Source organism: Pseudophryne corroboree, chromosome 5 (assembly GCF_028390025.1).
Source record: "Pseudophryne corroboree isolate aPseCor3 chromosome 5, aPseCor3.hap2, whole genome shotgun sequence".
NCBI lineage: Eukaryota > Metazoa > Chordata > Amphibia > Anura > Myobatrachidae > Pseudophryne > Pseudophryne corroboree.
Window position 1 is genome coordinate 171,407,945 of NC_086448.1, and position 20,030 is coordinate 171,427,974.

The 20,030-nt window shown below is 44.6% G+C and overlaps 1 protein-coding gene across 1 annotated transcript; it reads right to left on the bottom strand.

Moving 5' to 3' along the window:
• Window positions 1-13,183: 13,183 nt before the first annotated feature.
• LOC134928894 (uncharacterized) lies at window positions 13,184-14,557 on the bottom strand. The gene is made up of 3 exons (XM_063924828.1): window positions 14,122-14,557; window positions 13,480-13,539; window positions 13,184-13,404 (listed from the first exon to the last, which is right to left on the bottom strand). The coding sequence occupies exons 1-3, from the start codon at window positions 14,468-14,470 to the stop codon at window positions 13,184-13,186; spliced, it is 630 nt and encodes a 209-aa protein (XP_063780898.1). The 5' UTR covers window positions 14,471-14,557.
• Window positions 14,558-20,030: the final 5,473 nt, after the last annotated feature.

The following is a 20,030-nucleotide window of genomic DNA, read 5'->3' on the forward strand; positions in this document are numbered from 1 at the left end:
TTCAATAATAACTAATGCAGAAGAATAACTTTGCAAGTTAAGCCAAAAGGCCACTAATGTGTTCAGTCAATCAGTCTCAAATGGCCACATACAATATGTTAGTAATGGCTTTGTTAATATTAAAAATCATTCTTGTATCATATTTCCATAATAACACAGACAGTAATCTAACATTTGTTGTTATAAAAGCAAACTGATGAGATGTTAATACTCTATGTCATTTCATCAAAGGCTCCAGATGAGGCTGCTTTCAAAATGCAATAAACCAAACAAATCCCAGTGTCTTTATTGTCTTTTGATCTGTCAGCCGATGGAGGGTCCTATTATGCTGCTAAGAAGAGAACACAGACAGAATGAAGGTAAGCATACCTTACAGGAACTCAAGATTGGTGTTAACCTGTTCTGTCACTAGAAACATTACTTTAACCACTGCTTGCAACATTTTTTTATTTCTTCTACCTAAAGTACAGTAGGTTAATTTCACATGGAATCCACTTGGTATGTTCTTTTGTTTATAATGTTAAAACAAGGTAAGCCCATGGAGATTTATTGTGCTCTCCATTTCTTTCATCTCATAAAATCATTGAAAATCTTGAAGGGCTATCTGCATCTGCATTAAATGCTAATATATATACACTGCTCAAAAAAATAAAGGGAACACTAAAATAACACATCCTAGATCTGAATGAATGAAATATTCTTATTAAATACTTTGTTCTTTACATAGTTGAATGTGCTGACATCAAAATCCCACAAAAATTATCAATGGAAATCAAATTTATTAACCCATGGAGGTCTGGATTTGGAGTCACCCTCAAAATGAAAGTGGAAAAACACACTACAGGCTGATCCAACTTTGATGTAATGTACTTAAAACAAGTCAAAATGAGGCTCAGTTGTGTGTGTGGCCTCCACGTGCCTGTATGACCTCCCTACAACCCACACAAGTGGCTCAGGTAGTGCAGCTCATCCAGGATGGCACATCAATGCGAGCTGTGGCAAGAAGGTTTGCTGTGTCTGTCAGCGTAGTGTCCAGAGCATAGAGGCGCTACCAGGAGACAGGCCAGTACATCAGGAGACGTGGAGGAGGCTGTAGGAGGGCAACAACCCAGCAGCAGGACCGCTACCTCCGCCTCTGTGCAAGGAGGAACAGGAGAAGCACTGCCAGAGCCCTGCAAAATGACCTCCAGCAAGCCACAAATGTGCATGTGTCTACTCAAACGATCAGAAACAGACTCCATGAGGGTGGTATGAGGGCCCGACGTCCACAGGTGGGGGTTGTGCTTACAGCCCAACACCGTGCAGGACGTTTGGCATTTGCCAGAGAACACCAAGATTGGCAAATTTGCCACTGGCGCCCTGTGCTCTTCACAGATGAAAGCAGGTTCTCACTGAGCACATGTGACAGACGTGACAGAGTCTGGAGATGCCAAGGAGAATGTTCTGCTGCCTGCAACATCCTCCAGCATGACCGGTTTGGCAGTGGGTCAGTAATGATGTGGGGTGGCATTTCTTTGGGGGGCCGCAAGCCCTCCATGTGCTCGCCAGAGGTAGCCTGACTGCCATTAGGTACCAAGATGAGATCCTCAGACCCCTTGTGAGACCATATGCTGGTGCGGTTGGCCCTGGGTTCCTCCTAATGCAAGACAATGCTAGACCTCATGTGGCTGGAGTGTGTCAGCAGTTCCTGCAAGACGAAGGCATTTATGCTATGGACTGGCCCGCCCGCTCCCCAGACCTGAATCCAATTGAGCACATCTGGGACATCATGTCTCGCTCCATCCACTAACGCCACGTTGCACCACAGACTGTCCAGGAGTTGGCAGATGCTTTAGTCCAGGTCTGGGAGGAGACCCCTCAGGAGACCATCCGCCACCTCATCAGGAGCATGCCCAGGCATTGTAGGGAGGTCATACAGGCACGTGGAGGCCACACACACTACTGAGCCTCATTTTGACTTGTTTTAAGGACATTACATCAAAGTTGGATCAGCCTGTAGTGTGTTTTTCCACTTTCATTTTGAGGGTGACTCCAAATCCAGACCTTCATGGGTTAATAAATTTGATTTCCATTGATAATTTTTGTGTGATTTTGATGTCAGCACATTCAACTATGTAAAGAATAAAGTATTAAATAAGAATATTTCATTCATTCAGATCTAGGATGTGTTATTTTAGTGTTCCCTTTATTTTTTTGAGCAGTGTATATATATATATATATATATATATATATTTTCTTCATTTGACATAATACCCATGGCTCTTGTTTGGCCCGCATTAAAGTCTGCTTGGGGTCATCAGTATATCCAAGTGGATTGTATAACAAGGTAATCCTTACGTGTAATATCTAAAACATGACAATAGCTAGAGAACTGGTGAATGTCTTTAGTAGAAGAAATTGTGACTTAACAAGGTACTCCTTTTTGTCTAGGATCAAGAAAGTATTGTGAAAATTGTTTAAGGTTACTCAACTCAGAAAATCAGTTTACCATCCCCAGACTGATGGGTTGGTAGAAAGGTTCAACCAAACCTTAAATAGCAAGCTGAAAAAGATTGTAAATAAGGATGGGAAAACAGGATTTACTTGTTGCCATATTTGCTGTTGGTTATGACAGAAGTTTTTCAGTTCTCTACAGGGTTCTCTGCATTTTACTCCCCAGAAATTGCTAGATATTGCTGAAGAGTGCAGATGGTGTACTGTACAGGTAACAGCAAGTGAGGGGATTTTTCCTCTTATTTTTTTACAAATAATAAATAATAGATTTTATATATTACTCCATGTTGCGCTCTATGGGGGCAATTCAGAGTTGATCACAGCAGGAAATTTGTTAGCAGTTGGGCAAAACCATGTGTACTGCAGGTGTGGCAGATATAACATTTGCAGAGAGAGTTAGATTTGGGTGGGTTATTTTGTTTCTGTGTAGGGTAAATACTGTCTGCTTTATCTTTACACTGCAATTTAGATTTCAGTTTGTACACACCCCACCCAAATCTAAAGGCCCCCATCCACTAGTCCGATTTGGGCAGTTTTCTTCAGATTTCGACGCATCTGACCGTCAAATCTGAAGAAAAGTGTCACATCGGATGGCTCTTCCGATCCGATGCGCACTCCCGTGTCAGATATGTCTGAACTACAGATCTCTGAGGCTGCCCCAACTATTTATCTGAATCTGAAGAAAACAGGTGCACATCGGATTGTTTTTTTTTACTTCAGATGTATCTGATCAGATTCATCTGAAGCGTCACTTGACTGGCATCTGCCTAGCCACTCCCACCCACCAAGAGGGGGAACAGCGGCAGCAGCAGCATCAGATCAATCGCATGTAGCATGTGTGCATCAGATATATCTGATGCGATCTGGCACATGATATATCGCATCAGATACATCTGAAGTGAATGTAGTGAAAATTAAGCCCAGGGTCAGATCCGATTCCCGGGAAGCTCCCGGGAGAGCTCAAGAGAAATCTGATGAGATCTGCAGTTCAGACAAGTCTGAGTAGTGGATGGCCACCTTAACTCTCTCTGTACATGTTATATCTGCCCCCCCCTGCAATGCACATGGTTTTGCTTAACTGCTAACAAATTTGCAGCTACGATCAACTCTGAATTAGGCCCTATGTCCTTAAGTGGACAGGGGTAGTGAGGCACACAGGGGTAGTGAGGAACACAGGGGTGGTGAGGCACACAGGGGTGGTGAGGCACACAGGGGGGAGATAATGGGTGATGGGGAGGCTGAGGTGTCAGTTTGTGAAAAAAAGGAGGCAGATGGTGTTGGGGAAGCAGAGGGTGACAGCAGGCAGCAGAATTACAGTATCTGTTATTTTTATAGTGTGTGTTAGGGTGATTCAGAGAAGTATGCAATGCAATAGCTGCATCAGTCCTCCCCTGCCCTGCAGAGCATCACTTCTAACCCTCCCTTGAGGAGCATCAGTCCTCCCCTACCCTGCAGAACATTACTTCTCACCCTACCTTGAGGAGCATCAGTCCTCCCCTGAACTGCAGAGCATTCTCTTCCTCCTCCTGTCTTGCAGAGCCTCATTCCTCCTCTTACCTTGCAGAGCCTCAGTACTCCTCCTACCCTGCCGCGGGTGAAACAGGATACAGTGTTATACAAGCAGACGACATGCAGATTGTGCAGCTGACGGCTGTACCACATGCTGCACAGTACAAGCCACTCCAGTGCAATCTAAGTGCCAGTATGCCATTTCACTGCATAGTGGCTCACTTTGAGCACTGTATGTACATAACCTGCGGCATCTGTCCAATGAGTCATTATCCCTGAGGAAGTCTGAGGGGTATATTCAATAAGAGTTGGGTCCATTCCGACATGCAGTTGTCGGAATGGACCCGACAACCCCTATTCAAAAGAGTGGCGAAATCCGACTGTTGCATGTCCTGCTGCTCCCGGTGTCTTGTCCTGCTGCTGCTGTTAGTGGCTGTTGACAGCAGCGGTTGGGGAGCTGTCAGCGGCGCTGGGGTGGGGGGAAGGGGATCTGTCAGCAGCTGCCGTGGGAGGGATGTCTGCAGCAGTGGGGGCAGCAGCGGGAGAGCTGCGGAGGAGGATGAGACAGAGAGGGGACTGGGGGAGCAGCGGCTGCAGCAGCGGAGGCTCACGGCGGCATCCACCCGGCTCCAGCAAGCAGGACCTCGCTTGCTGGAGCTGGGTGAATGCTGCCGATGGGTTCCTGCTCTACCCACTGCCCCCCCTCCTTCCGTCTCCTGCTCTCAGTTTACCTCATCTCAATCCGACTTTTTTTAAAGTTGGATTGAGATTGTCGGAAACGGGGCTAAAACCTGTCGGGTTTGGCCCCTCTTCCGACAATGCACGCTGATTGGGCTGAAGCCGCCGATCATCGTGCATTCCGACAGCATTCCGACAAGTCGGGTTTCCCGACATGACAAAATAAACGGGGCCCTAATGAATAGGTCGGAACCCCTTCCGACCCAAAACTGTCGGAAGCTGCCATCTTTCCGACAAGATGGCAGCTTCCGACAGTTATTGAATATACTCCTGAGGAGTGAAACACAGCCCATCTTGATGAAATGTGTCAGAAACATCTGTTGGTTGATTGTTTCAGATTACTTATTTTCTCTTTTTTAATGTATGAGCATTCATGTATATTCATGTACAGTATATCCTAGTTTTCTGATACCATAAATTGGATTACGCGGTGTATGGCTGTCTTTTATGGAATTGGATTTCTATTAAAAATACAAATGTTGACATTGGGGTATATTTACTAAGCTCCCGATTTTGACCGAGATGGCGTTTTTTCTTCAAAGTGGCATCTCGGTCATTTACTAAACAGTAATCACGGCAGTGATGAGGGCATTCGTATTTTTTTGCAAGTCCAAGTACAAAATTACGAATGAATACACCATCGGTCAAATTACGCCTGTTTAGATATGAATCTCGGTCATTTACTAACCATTCGTAATTGTATTTGCTGGCGCGAAAATGCTTTCGCGGCCGCGAAAAATTACGATTCGCATTTTTTTCCTAAAAAAAAACGCGCCAGCCTTTGGAAACCGCGTTTACATGTGTACTTAATTATCCATTACTCACACCTGATTTTTTGGGCCTATAAAAGTGTTTCAGGCACATTCTGAACTTCTCTCACTCTGAAATGGCGGCTGTGGTGTGTGGCAATGTTTTTTTGTTGGCTGTGGGATACGTTAGACTGCTCCATGAGGCTTCCAGGAATCAGGACCAGGTAAGTGAACATGGCCAACAGGTTGTCCAGGTACCGCGGAGGCTGCGCCAGCCTCGTTTATTTAGAGGGCGTTTAAACTTAAATGCATTGTCCGATGATAGGGTCATACAGATGTTCCGCCTAAATCGAAACAACATTTTCCACCTGTATGACCTTGTCAAACTGGGCATAGACCCTGAGACAGCACGCTCTCGCTCTGTCTCAGGCCTACACAAACTCCTGGCTGTGTTACACTTTATGGCTACTGGGAGCTTCCAGGCTGTGGCAGGCGACGTCATTGGGATCTCACAGCCCACCTTTTCAAGATATTTGATGCAGGTGAGTATAAAAATACATATGCGGTTATGGCTAAGTGTTGCTTGTGTAAGTTGAAACACCACAGTATTGTAGAGAATACCTAACATGACACTCACCTTAGCTTCTTTAATGTCCACTCAGGTTTTGGATGTGTTGGAGCCACACATTAAAGCCTCAATCTGCTTCCCTACTGAGGAGTCGGAGTGGAGTGCTGTCAGGGTAGCTTTCTATGAGCTTGCTGGCATGCCCAATGTGCTGGGGGCCATAGATTGCACACACGTTCAGCTGAGATCACCTAAGGGCCGCCAGTATATATATACTAATAGGCATATGGATCAATCAACTAATGTCCAGGTGGTCTGTGATGCAAATTTAAAAATTATGAGTGTTGTTGCAGGTTACCCTGGTGCCTGCCATGACTCCTTCATCCTCAGTCAGTCATCGCTCTTCGAGAAATTTGAGGAGGGACAAATGCCTGATGGCTGGCTGTTGGGTATGTTGAAAATGTTTTGTGTGTCTGTCTTTTAACCACAACCTAGAGTTTGGAGGAGGTGAAAGAATAATCTAACATATGTCCTAATGTTGACTATATATGTTTTTCAGGTGATGGGGGTTACGGCTGCTACTCTTGGCTCCTTACTCCATTGTCCCAACCTGATTCTCCTGCTGAACACAGTTATAATCATGCACATAAGGCTACGCGGAATGTGATAGAAAGATGTTTTGGGGTGCTGAAGTCACGTTTTCGGTGTCTGGATAAATCTGGTGGCCTTTTGTTGTATAGTCCCTCAAAGGTGACTCGAATTGTGTTCTGCTGCTGTTTTCTCCATAATCTGTGTTTAAGTCAACATCTGGCACATGGTGAGGGAGAAAGCAGTCAGCAAGCAGAGGAGTTAGATCCATCTGGTGACAGTGTGAGTACAAATGTAGGGAGGCAGGTACGTCAAGAAGTGATCCTGCGATATTTTACAGGTCAGTTTTATTATGCTGTAATTATCCTTCACTAAACACTTTGCTCTACTTTCTATTGTGTGTTTTGTTACTTACTGTTTGTTGTTTATAGTGGTGTGTCCATTGTGCTTATTTGATGCTAACAAAACATTTACAGTCATTACCCTGGAAAAACATACATACATACATACAGACCAGCTTCATAAATTTTGGAGACGGACACAGGAATGTGTTTTTTAGACAAATTTTTGTATTTATTTTTCCAAAAAGATTGTTGTTATTTTTTTCGCTTGTGGGTGCTGGCTCACTGGCACGTGCTCTTGAGGAACGCCGAACAGGGGAGGTTACTGGCGTTTGGATAGGGGTCGTGGTCCCCGAGCTGGAGGTTACTTGCTGAGCTCCCATCATAGAAATATTGCTGCTCAAATTATTTAAACTTGCAATCAGCTGAGTGTTAGTAGCAGTGTGGCTGGCTACAATCCTGGATAAGGACTCATTCACCACTTGATTGTGTTGAATGAGCTGAACGAGTGCCTGCTGATGGCGCTGTTGCTCATCTATAATGCGGGATAAATGTGCATTCATTTGGCTGTTTTCAGCCCTAATTTGCTCCATTGAGGTAGCCATTCGCCCTACTTGTACTATCAGTCTGCCCGAGTTGCGACTAATACGCGGTAGATGATGGGGCAGACTGGCAAGGTGTTGTGTATGTTGGGTCAGGCTGGCATTGCTTTGGGCCTGTTGGCTTGTCCAACTGGCCCAAAATTCGTCTGGAATTTGGCTTGGGGGCGGAGCTTGTGCCAGTTGGGGACTGATGGATGCTTGGGGTATATCCTGCAACTGTATTGGCAGGCTTGGGTCAACAGCTGTAAGTTGCAGTGTGATGGATGGCTGTTGGTCTGGGCCCTGCTGGTCCACGGCGGACATCAAGTTGTGCTCTGTATGGGGTGGGCAACATGCAATGTTTTATTATTTTAAAATTTTCATGGCTAATGCAACACATTAATACATTCATAATACTCCATTTTTGAATTATTAACACTTGATTTTCACAACTTTAACAATTTTAAAGCTATTGTTAAAAATATACCAACACAGGCGCTAACATAGACAGATTTGCATATTCATCACCTAACTAACTCCCCTCCACACCATTACACTGTTAGATTCCCTCCCCTCACCACGATATAGACTACTTACCTGTATAGTCCAGAGGAGCAGAGCAAGTAAGCCATCTACATACTGGACAGGGGCGATGTGTGAACACTAGAGATGAGCGCCTGAAATTTTTCGGGTTTTGTGTTTTGGTTTTGGGTTCGGTTCCGCGGCCGTGTTTTGGGTTCGACCGCGTTTTGGCAAAACCTCACCGAATTTTTTTTGTCGGATTCGGGTGTGTTTTGGATTCGGGTGGTTTTTTCAAAAAACCCTAAAAAACATCTTAAAACATTGAATTTGGGGGTCATTTTGATCCCATAGTATTATTAACCTCAATAACCATAATTAACACTCATTTTCAGTCTATTCTGAACACCTTACACCTCACAATATTATTTTTAGTCCTAAAATTTGCACCGAGGTCGCTGGATGACTAAGCTCAGCGACCCTAGTGGCCGACACAAACACCGGGCCCATCTAGGAGTGGCACTGCAGTGTCACGCAGGATGTCCCTTCCAAAAAACCCTCCCCAAACAGCACATGACGCAAAGAAAAAAAGAGGCGCAATGAGGTAGCTGTGTGAGTAAGATTAGCGACCCTAGTGGCCGACACAAACACCGGGCCCATCTAGGAGTGGCACTGCAGTGTCACGCAGGATGTCCCTTCCAAAAAACCCTCCCCAAACAGCACATGACGCAAAGAAAAAAAGAGGCGCAATGAGGTAGCTGTGTGAGTAAGATTAGCGACCCTAGTGGCCGACACAAACACCTGGCCCATCTAGGAGTGGCACTGCAGTGTCACGCAGGATGTCCCTTCCAAAAAACCCTCCCCAAACAGCACATGACGCAAAGAAAAAAAGAGGCGCAATGAGGTAGCTGACTGTGTGAGAAAGATAAGCGACCCTAGTGGCCGACACAAACACCGGGCCCATCTAGGAGTGGCACTGCAGTGTCACGCAGGATGTCCCTTCCAAAAAACCCTCCCCAAACAGCACATGACGCAAAGAAAAAAAGAGGCGCAATGAGGTAGCTGTGTGAGTAAGATTAGCGACCCTAGTGGCCGACACAAACACCTGGCCCATCTAGGAGTGGCACTGCAGTGTCACGCAGGATGTCCCTTCCAAAAAACCCTCCCCAAACAGCACATGACGCAAAGAAAAATAAAAGAAAAAAGAGGTGCAAGATGGAATTGTCCTTGGGCCCTTCCCACCCACCCTTATGTTGTATAAACAAAACAGGACATGCACACTTTAACCAACCCATCATTTCAGTGACAGGGTCTGCCACACGACTGTGACTGAAATGACGGGTTGGTTTGGACCCCCACCAAAAAAGAAGCAATTAATCTCTCCTTGCACAAACTGGCTCTACAGAGGCAAGATGTCCACCTCATCATCATCCTCCGATATATCACCGTGTACATCCCCCTCCTCACAGATTATCAATTCGTCCCCACTGGAATCCACCATGTCAGCTCCCTGTGTACTTTGTGGAGGCAATTGCTGCTGGTCAATGTCTCCGCGGAGGAATTGATTATAATTCATTTTAATGAACATCATCTTCTCCACATTTTCTGGATGTAACCTCGTACGCCGATTGCTGACAAGGTGAGCGGCGGCACTAAACACTCTTTCGGAGTACACACTTGTGGGAGGGCAACTTAGGTAGAATAAAGCCAGTTTGTGCAAGGGCCTCCAAATTGCCTCTTTTTCCTGCCAGTATAAGTACGGACTGTGTGACGTGCCTACTTGGATGCGGTCACTCATATAATCCTCCACCATTCTATCAATGGTGAGAGAATCATATGCAGTGACAGTAGACGACATGTCCGTAATGGTTGTCAGGTCCTTCAGTCCGGACCAGATGTCAGCATCAGCAGTCGCTCCAGACTGCCCTGCCTCACCGCCAGCGGGTGGGCTCGGAATTCGGATTTGGGATTTCGAAGAATGCACAGTTCTTTGCTGTGCTGCTTTTGCCAGCTTGAGTCTTTTCATTTTTCTAGCGAGAGGCTGAGTGCTTCCATCCTCATGTGAAGCTGAACCACTAGCCATGAACATAGGCCAGGGCCTCAGCCGTTCCTTGCCACTCCGTGTGGTAAATGGCATATTGGCAAGTTTACGCTTCTCCTCCGACAATTTTATTTTAGGTTTTGGAGTCCTTTTTTTTCTGATATTTGGTGTTTTGGATTTGACATGCTCTGTACTATGACATTGGGCATCGGCCTTGGCAGACGACGTTGCTGGCATTTCATCGTCTCGGCCATGACTAGTGGCAGCAGCTTCAGCACGAGGTGGAAGTGGATCTTGATCTTTCCCTAATTTTGGAACCTCAACTTTTTTGTTCTCCATATTTTATAGGCAGAACTAAAAGGCACCTCAGGTAAACAATGGAGATGGATGGATTGGATACTAGTATACAATTATGGACGGACTGCCACGGTTAGGTGGTATAAAAAAACCACGGTTAGGTGGTATATAATACAGTTATGGATGGACGGACTGCCTGCCGAGTTCCGACACAGAGGTAGCCACAGCCGTGAACTACCGCACTGTACACTGGTTGATAAAGAGATAGTAGTATACTCGTAACAACTAGTATGACACTATGACGACGGTATAAAGAATGAAAAAAAAACCACGGTTAGGTGGTATATATTATAATAATAATACAATTATGGATGGACGGACTGCCTGCCGACTGCCGACACAGAGGTAGCCACAGCCGTGAACTACCGCACTGTACACTGGTTGATAAAGAGATAGTAGTATACTCGTAACAACTAGTATGACACTATGACGACGGTATAAAGAATGAAAAAAAAACCACGGTTAGGTGGTATATATTATAATAATAATACAATTATGGATGGACGGACTGCCTGCCGACTGCCGACACAGAGGTAGCCACAGCCGTGAACTACCGCACTGTACACTGGTTGATAAAGAGATAGTAGTATACTCGTAACAACTAGTATGACACTATGACGACGGTATAAAGAATGAAAAAAAAACCACGGTTAGGTGGTATATATTATAATAATAATACAATTATGGATGGACGGACTGCCTGCCGACTGCCGACACAGAGGTAGCCACAGCCGTGAACTACCGCACTGTACACTGGTTGATAAAGAGATAGTAGTATACTCGTAACAACTAGTATGACACTATGACGACGGTATAAAGAATGAAAAAAAAACCACGGTTAGGTGGTATATATTATAATAATAATACAATTATGGATGGACGGACTGCCTGCCGACTGCCGACACAGAGGTAGCCACAGCCGTGAACTACCGCACTGTACACTGGTTGATAAAGAGATAGTAGTATACTCGTAACAACTAGTATGACACTATGACGACGGTATAAAGAATGAAAAAAAAACCACGGTTAGGTGGTATATATTATAATAATAATACAATTATGGATGGACGGACTGCCTGCCGACTGCCGACACAGAGGTAGCCACAGCCGTGAACTACCGCACTGTACACTGGTTGATAAAGAGATAGTAGTATACTCGTAACAACTAGTATGACACTATGACGACGGTATAAAGAAAGAAAAAAAAATACCACGGTTAGGTGGTATATATTATAATAATAATACAATTATGGATGGACGGACTGCCTGCCGACTGCCGACACAGAGGTAGCCACAGCCGTGAACTACCGCACTGTACACTGGTTGATAAAGAGATAGTAGTATACTCGTAACAACTAGTATGACACTATGACGGTATAAAGAATGAAAAAAAAACCACGGTTAGGTGGTATATATTATAATAATAATACAATTATGGATGGACGGACTGCCTGCCGACTGCCGACACAGAGGTAGCCACAGCCGTGAACTACCGCACTGTACACTGGTTGATAAAGAGATAGTAGTATACTCGTAACAACTAGTATGACACTATGACGACGGTATAAAGAAAGAAAAAAAAATACCACGGTTAGGTGGTATATATTGTAATACAATTATGGATGGACGGACTGCCTGCCGAGTTCCGACTGCCGACACAGAGGTAGCCACAGCCGTGAACTACCGCACTGTACTGTGTCTGCTGCTAATATAGACCTGTTGATAAAGAGATAGTATACAATACATACAACAATATACTACTATACTGGTGGTCAGGCACTGGTCACCACTAGTCACACTGGCAGTGGCACTCCTGCAGCAAAAGTGTGCACTGTTTAATTTTAAATTAATATAATATTATGTACTCCTGGGGGCTCCTGCTATAACAACCTGCAGTGCTCCCCAGTCTCCCCCACAATTATTATAAGCTTTGCCTTTTATACATTGATGTGCAGCACACTGGGCTGAGCTGAGTGCACACAGACTGAGTCACACTGTGTGACTGGCTGCTGCTGTGTATCGTTTTTTTTCAGGCAGAGAACGGATATAGCAGAGAACGGATATATTATATTAAAATAAATAAAAGTTAACTAACAACAACTGCACTGGTCACTGTGGTAAACTCTGTCTGACTCTGCACAATCTCTCTCTCTCTTCTAATCTAATTTCTAATGGAGAGGACGCCAGCCACGTCCTCTCCCTATCAATCTCAATGCACGTGTGAAAATGGCGGCGACGCGCGGCTCCTTATATAGAATCCGAGTCTCGCGAGAATCCGACAGCGTCATGATGACGTTCGGGCGCGCTCGGGTTAACCGAGCAAGGCGGGAGGATCCGAGTCTGCTCGGACCCGTAAAAAAAACATGAAGTTCGTGCGGGTTCGGTTTCAGAGAAACCGAACCCGCTCATCTCTAGTGAACACTATAATGGTGTGGTTTTTTTTGGGCCAAAATTTAATTGTATTCATATTTTTGGAAAATGTGAACGTGTGTGTGCTTAATTTTTACTCAAATCTGATATTTTCCTACAAATAGGTTGTCGAGACCATCCACTAAGACCTTATATAATTTGATTAAAGCACCTTTAGCAATTGAAGACGTTACATCACATTGCTTGTTGTTGAAAACATGTAAACTCCAAACCAACTAACAACATATTAAGTGTACTGTGTATATTATTGCTTATGTGTTTAATTTATGTTTTTACTCACCAGATAACTGAGGTGATCTGGGCTCATCACTCTGCGAACTCGCCAATAGTGCCAGTGGTGGCTGGGGTGACACTGCCGAAAGTCTTCGCCTGGGTGGGGATGATGGAGGTGCTGAATCCGAGCCAAGACGCCGTGTCTTAGTTGGCCTCCTGGGTAAGTGGCCCAAGCCCTGTGATGGCCGCCTTACAGGAGGTCGGCTTCCAGAAGCAGAACCTAGGTGCAAAATTTAAAATTAATATTTTGTACTTCTATGTGTTTACAGAATATGTGACTACAGTGAAGACTTACCTGCAATCCCAGCCTCATCCTGACTTGTCTGAGGCCTGTCTGGGCGGCTGGTCTGTGTGACTGTTGAAAAAGTGACCCCAACATTATTACCATGTTTTTAGAAAAATGACCCACTGAAAACCATTAATGTACTGTAAGCATCTATTAGGTATTGTTTAAACCAAATATTTAAGCTTAAGAGCTTCTAGATTCATGATTTTGAGTTGAATTTCAAAATGTACTTGATGTGGCACACAATAAATTATTTAAAAATTAGATTTTTGCCTCAGATATTGCAGAGATTGAGTACTTGCAAATGTTTTAATAATGTAATGTATAAAAAATTGCCCCGCTTTTCAGTTAGTTTAAAAAAAAACCCTTTTGTTGATTTTAAACAAACACACATGTTCAAGCATTATCGCCAAAAATTGACCCAAAAAAAAATTCATTTTTTATAAAACACTGCACATGTTTTGGCACTAAATTAAATTGAAAAAATTGCTAAAGCAAGGAGAAAAAAGCACATTCTAAACACAAACACACCTTAAGGGAGCATAGGCCTGCAATCTGTTTTGTGTTAAAAAATGCATCCTTTACACTTTAAAAATGATATTATCTACATTTTACAGACATTTTAAGAACAATATTACAAATCAAACTTACCATCCTGCGTGGGTCGGTCCGAATCCCGGACATGAGTAGCAGACACCACTTCGCCAGGAATCAATGCCCGCACAGGCTCCTCCCAGTCCCGATAGCTTACACGTAAAGGTGGCCCACCTCCGGTTCTCCGTGCAGATTTGGACTCTTTGGCCATCTTGGCCTTGACACGCCGCTTAATATCATAAAATCGCTTGCGGCACGTGTCCTCTGTCCGCCTCACCACACCCTCACTATTCACAGCAAGTATGACTTGCCCCCACAGGGCAGACTTCCTGCGGGAGGACACCCTGGCAGCATCCTGACCAAACAATTGGCGATGGTGCTTCATCAGCTCACGCACCAACGCCATGTTTTCAGCATAGCTGAACTTTATATTCCTGCCAGTCTTGGTAGTGGTGCGTGGCTGCGGAGCCACAACACCATCACTATCACTGGAAAATACAGCAACAGGCACCCCCTCCTCCTCCTCCTCACTAACCTCCTCCCTCTCACTACCCCCTCCACCTCACTACCAGCCTCCACCTCACTACCAGCCTCCACCTCACTACCAGCCTCCACCTCACTAACCTCCGCCACCTCACTAACCTCCGCCACCACACTGACCTCTGAGTCGGACATGACAAACAACATAAAACACTGAAAAATGAAAACACAAAACACACTCCTCCACTACTCCTACTACACACCACACAGCCAACACACGCGCTCACTCACTCACAAACAATGACAAAAGACTGAAAAAAAAAAACAAGGACAAAAAAGTTGACAAACTGTGAAAAAACAATACTACAAAGATCACAAGACTACTAACACACACAGTACAGCACTCAACAATCACCAAACTCCTCTCCAAATCCACCAAAAACTCCACCAAACTCACCAACTCCAAATACACCTTCCTCTCTCCTCTCCACTAGCTAAACCCACGAGGTGCGGAGTGTTTGGGGCGTTTTTATAGTAACATGCACAGACACTCCTCCTTCACGAATACAACCAATCACGGCCGCGTGACGAAAACGAAACTTAGGAGTAAAAACGCGGCAGCAAATTCCAAATCACTGCCGTAACAGACTTGTGACGCAGTCGTTAAAAAAACACAACAACGCGGCCGCGAAATAGCAAACGCGGCCGCAATCTACAGCAGAAAAGCACGAATGACATCGACATCGGAAGATACGGAAAATACGAATACGACAGCTTAGTAAATTAGTCGTAATCAATTCAAAAAGTTGCAATTTTACACTGTCGATGTCAGTCGTGATTGAACTTGAACATGATTCTGAAAATTACGAATCTTAGTAAATAAACCCCATTGCTGGTGACTTTGTGTGTATCCTTACAAGTTATCAGATAAGCTGTCAAAATCTATTCATATGATAGGGCTCCCTTTGTAGCGAATTAAGCACATATTGGTGGTATTTACACAAATATTGCACTAGGAGGCACCCTTATCCTGGTCCAACTACATGTTACTTCATTGTTACTTGTTGTTACGTGCAAGACAAGCAGGGTGAAGAATATACTGTATCTGAATCCCATCAAGAGCCAAACAAGAACAATCTGCATGGAGGTCTAAAATAAGTCACCTTACAGTTGGATCTACATCTTCCAAATTTCATTAAACACCCGGGATCTTTCTACCTATTTACTAAACAATTCTCTCTTAATATATTTATTTATGTAGTTTCTTTATAACTGTGTCATATAAATCCATTTATTAGGCACTCTTTGGAAAAAGATGGTGTACTATATAACTGTATCTCTAATGCTGGGTACACACTTATAGATAGATCTGCAGAACAACTGATCTGCAGATATATCTATTGACAGACCGGAAAGTGTGTTGTGCATACACACTGACCGATCCATTGGGACTGATGTCTCAAAGTAGGCAGGCATTTGTATGTGCCCACTCAGTTATATATATATATATATAGCATTAGATATATTGGCCACTGGCTGTGCTGCAGGGCCAACACGATATATCTGTGAATTACCGTGTTCACAGACATATCGCTCGTACACACTGGCTGACGGACCTGTGATATATCGGCTGTTCAATAGAACGGCTGATATATCGGCTAGTGTATACGCACCTTTCATTAATGTCACAGACTTAAGCTTACAATGTTTGTGTTGCAGGTAATACAAATAGAACATTTGAATCAGAGCACACTCTGTATAATAATAAATAACATGCATTTATTGATTAGATATGTAAATCTCCCTGCAGAAAAGCCTCACATCAAATAAGCAATTATAAATATGTCGAAGGTCGGTGATCTTTATCTATTCCAACATAAATTGCCAAAGAATGGAACAGTTAAGCCCCATACACACTGGGCGATACACTAGACCAGGCATGTCAAACTCAAAATCCTAACTGGGCCAAATAATCAAGGTGTAAGTCTTGTGTGGGTTGCAAGAAAAAGAAAGATTCTTATATGCAATTTTCAAAGGTTTTTATTAGAAAAACCAACAATAAAGTATAATCAAAGAGATGTCAAGTATTGTGAAGAAAACATTTACTTTATATGCAGTGGTGCAGGTAGGAAAATTTCTTAGTGGTACTGTGTGGATGTGTGATACACATATGGGGGCCAGAAACAAATATGCCCTCAGTAGTGCAATGCCAGATACACATATGCCACCAATAGTGCCAGATACATATATGCCACCAATAGTGCCAGATACACATATGCCACCAGTAGTGCAGTGCCAGATACACATAAGCCCCCAATAGTGCCAAATACACGTATGCCCCTATAAGTACCAGATACACATATGCCCCCACAGTGCCAGATATACATATGCCCCCACAGTGCCAAATACACATATGCCCCCACAGTGCCAGATACACATATGCCCACACTGTGCCAGATATACATATGTCCCCACAGTGCCAGAAACACATGCCCACACTGTGGCAGATACACATATGCCCCCACAGTGCCAGATATACAGATTCCCACACTGTGCCAGATATACATATGCCCCCACAGTGCCAGATACACATATGCCCACACTGTGCCAGATATACATATGCCCCCACAGTGCCAGATACACATATACCCACACTGTGCCACGTATACATATGCCCACACTGTGCCAGATATACATATGCCCCCACTGTGCCAGATAACATATGCCCCCACAGAGCCAGATAACATATGCCTCCAATGTGCTCAACGCCGCTGCTGCCTGAGATCTGCTGCCTGGCTGTGTGCGAGGACAGGAGAGTGCAGCGCGCCTCTCCTGTTCCTCAGTCAGGTCTCCGGCAGTGGCGCAGGTATCTTAAATCAAGCACCGGTTCATGAGCCAATCAGAGCTCATAGACTGGCAGCTCCTGATTGGCTACCGGTTCGCAAGCTCTTATTGGCTCATGAACCGGCGCCTGATTTAAGATACCCATGCCACCGTCGGAGACCGGACTGAGGAGCAGGAGAGGCACGTGCTGCCCTCTCCTGCCATCGCTGCAAAAAAGGCAGTCAGGCCGCAAAAGGACCCCTGCCCGACCCCTACCCGCAGGACACAAAAGGATGCCGTAGGGGCTGCATGCGGCCCGCGGGCCACGAGTTTTACACCCCTGCACTAGATGATATGAACAATAATTATCTTTTTTAAAAGATCTATTGTTTGTATCGTCTGACGGGGATGCATTTAATTTGCCAGCTGACGGGATCCCGGCGGTCAGGGTACTGATGCTGGAATCCCAATAGCTGACAATGCTGCAAGCCGGAATCCCGTCGCACCAGGGCTATTCCCACTCATAAGTGTCTACGACACCTATAGAGCCACTGATCCCGCAGCGTAGCAAGCACAGTAAGCCCACAAGGGGACTCTTAGCACTCATTCTGGCGGGCAAGATGCCGCTGTTGGAATATTGACAGCTGGCATCCCGTCCGCCACAACACATACTGAATCTGTCTCGTGTGTATGCCTGAACGATGCGTGCACCCGTTGGCCGTTCTCACTCAGGCGTTATCTACCGAACATACAGCTCAACTTTGACTATATCATCGAGCTGCATGTTCAGGGAGTTCAGGGATGATGTCACTGAACAATATTGTTCAGTGATATCATTCAGTGTGTATGCGCTATACCACTGAATGATATAGCGTTCAGCTATATATCGCTAGTCGTGTACGGGGCTGAAGTCGCCTAGTGAGTATAGGGCTTTAAGGTCTCATCTGGAGTAACCACTTTATTTATACAGTGCATGCTACAAAGTGAAACAAAATAAACCTCGGTGCTAGGCAGAAACAAGCTCAGTTGGATGAAAAGATCAAACTTGTGTGCAGCAACTACACTGCAATATCCCAATGAGAGGGCAAAACAAGGGGAAAAAATAGCAGTGCTTGCACAAAATATTAACCATTCAAATAAATTAAATATACTGTAGGTCATGGTTCAAGTTCAGAACATGATGCCCCCTCCTCCCGCACAGTCACCGCCGCTCCCACCTCCTGCACAGTCATCACTGCTGGATAGGAGACATGTCTGCAAAGGATATGCACCACAGACATGCTGCCATAGTAATGCTAACAGCAAATGGTGCTGCTGCCTCTTGCACAGTCCCCGCTGCTGCTAGACAAGAGATCACACCAGTGGTGGGGAGTGTGAAGGAGGTGGCAGCAGTGCAGCACCATCGGCTGTTAGCATTACCATTTGAGAATGTCTGCAGCCCGTGACCTCTGCAAACGCGTCTTTTCTCCAATGGTGGCAGGGACAGTGTGGAGGCAATGGCCAGTACTGTCCTGAATTAATTTCCATTCAGCAGCAGTTAACTGAGGCAAGCAGCAATGGGGACTCCGAGAGAGGCACAACAGCAGCTGTAGCCACTGTGTACTGCTGTGTCAGAACACTTGAGGGGTGGTCTCTCAGCTCAGTCAGTGAGGAAATTAAGGATTAGGCATCATGGAAGTGTTTGATTTACATTTTTTGTATAGACGTGAAGTATGGCAAAAGGTTGGTGATTGATACATGCAGAAAGGGATAATTGCTGACAGGTAGAAATGTGTGGTGGAGGAAGCACACAAAGCATAATCCATGATAAGTGGCTGCTGGAGCCGAAATAACACATGGGACGTATCCCCGATCCAATGTGTTTTTGCTCGATCACGGGGCAGTTTATTTGGCTGATGAAAACGGCCTGTAATAGGATACCATGATAATGACCATCAGTCATTAATCTAGAAATCCGTCCATTTCCACCCTTGGATCGTCTGTAATTGGATAACCCCCCAAACTGCTTTACATTTACCTTTACAGCTCAAAATACAAATCAGGCTTAAAAGTAGATAGATTAGTGAAATGCTAGAGTAAATAAGTCTTGAGTCTACTTATGAAGGAATCTAGAGTGGGGGTTTCTCGAACTGTGCGGGGAATAAAGTTCCAGAGAGTCGAAGCCACAAAGCTGAAAGATCTACCCCCAGATCAATTCAGGGAGATTCTAGATGCTGTTAATAGTCCTTCATCTACAGATTGCAGTAATCAAGTGGGACAGAAAGGAATCAGAAGCTGCTTAAAGTACCTTGGACCCTGGTTATGTACAGTAGGGCTTTGAAAATTAGTAAGCCAATCTTAAAAATGATTCACCATCTTACTGGTAGCTTGTGAAGGGAGTAGAGAATGAGTGTTATGTGGCTGGAATGGGGCTGGTTGGTTGATAGCCAGGCAGCTGCATTTTGTATCAACTGCAAGTGGTGCAATTCTTTTGCTGGGAGGCCAAGGTAGTAGTTGTCTAGGCATGATGATACAAATACATGTATGACTTTAGGTAGATCTTCTGAAGGAATTAAGTGCTTGATTCTGGCTATGTTCCTCAGATGAAAGAATGATGATTTGATTGTGGCTAACACCTGATGTTTAATTGTCAGGCCACTATCCAGGACAAAATCAAGATTCTG

Excerpts from the sequence above, each read along its gene's own strand:
- LOC134928894 (XM_063924828.1), bottom strand. The coding sequence starts at position 14,470 with ATGGCGTTGGTGCGTGAGCTGATGAAGCACCATCGCCAATTGTTTGGT. Across the intron at positions 13,540-14,121 it reads GGACCGACCCACGCAGGATG|TCACACAGACCAGCCGCCCA; the intron begins GTAAGTTTGATT and ends CTTTTTCAACAG. Across the intron at positions 13,405-13,479 it reads GGATGAGGCTGGGATTGCAG|GTTCTGCTTCTGGAAGCCGA; the intron begins GTAAGTCTTCAC and ends TTTTGCACCTAG.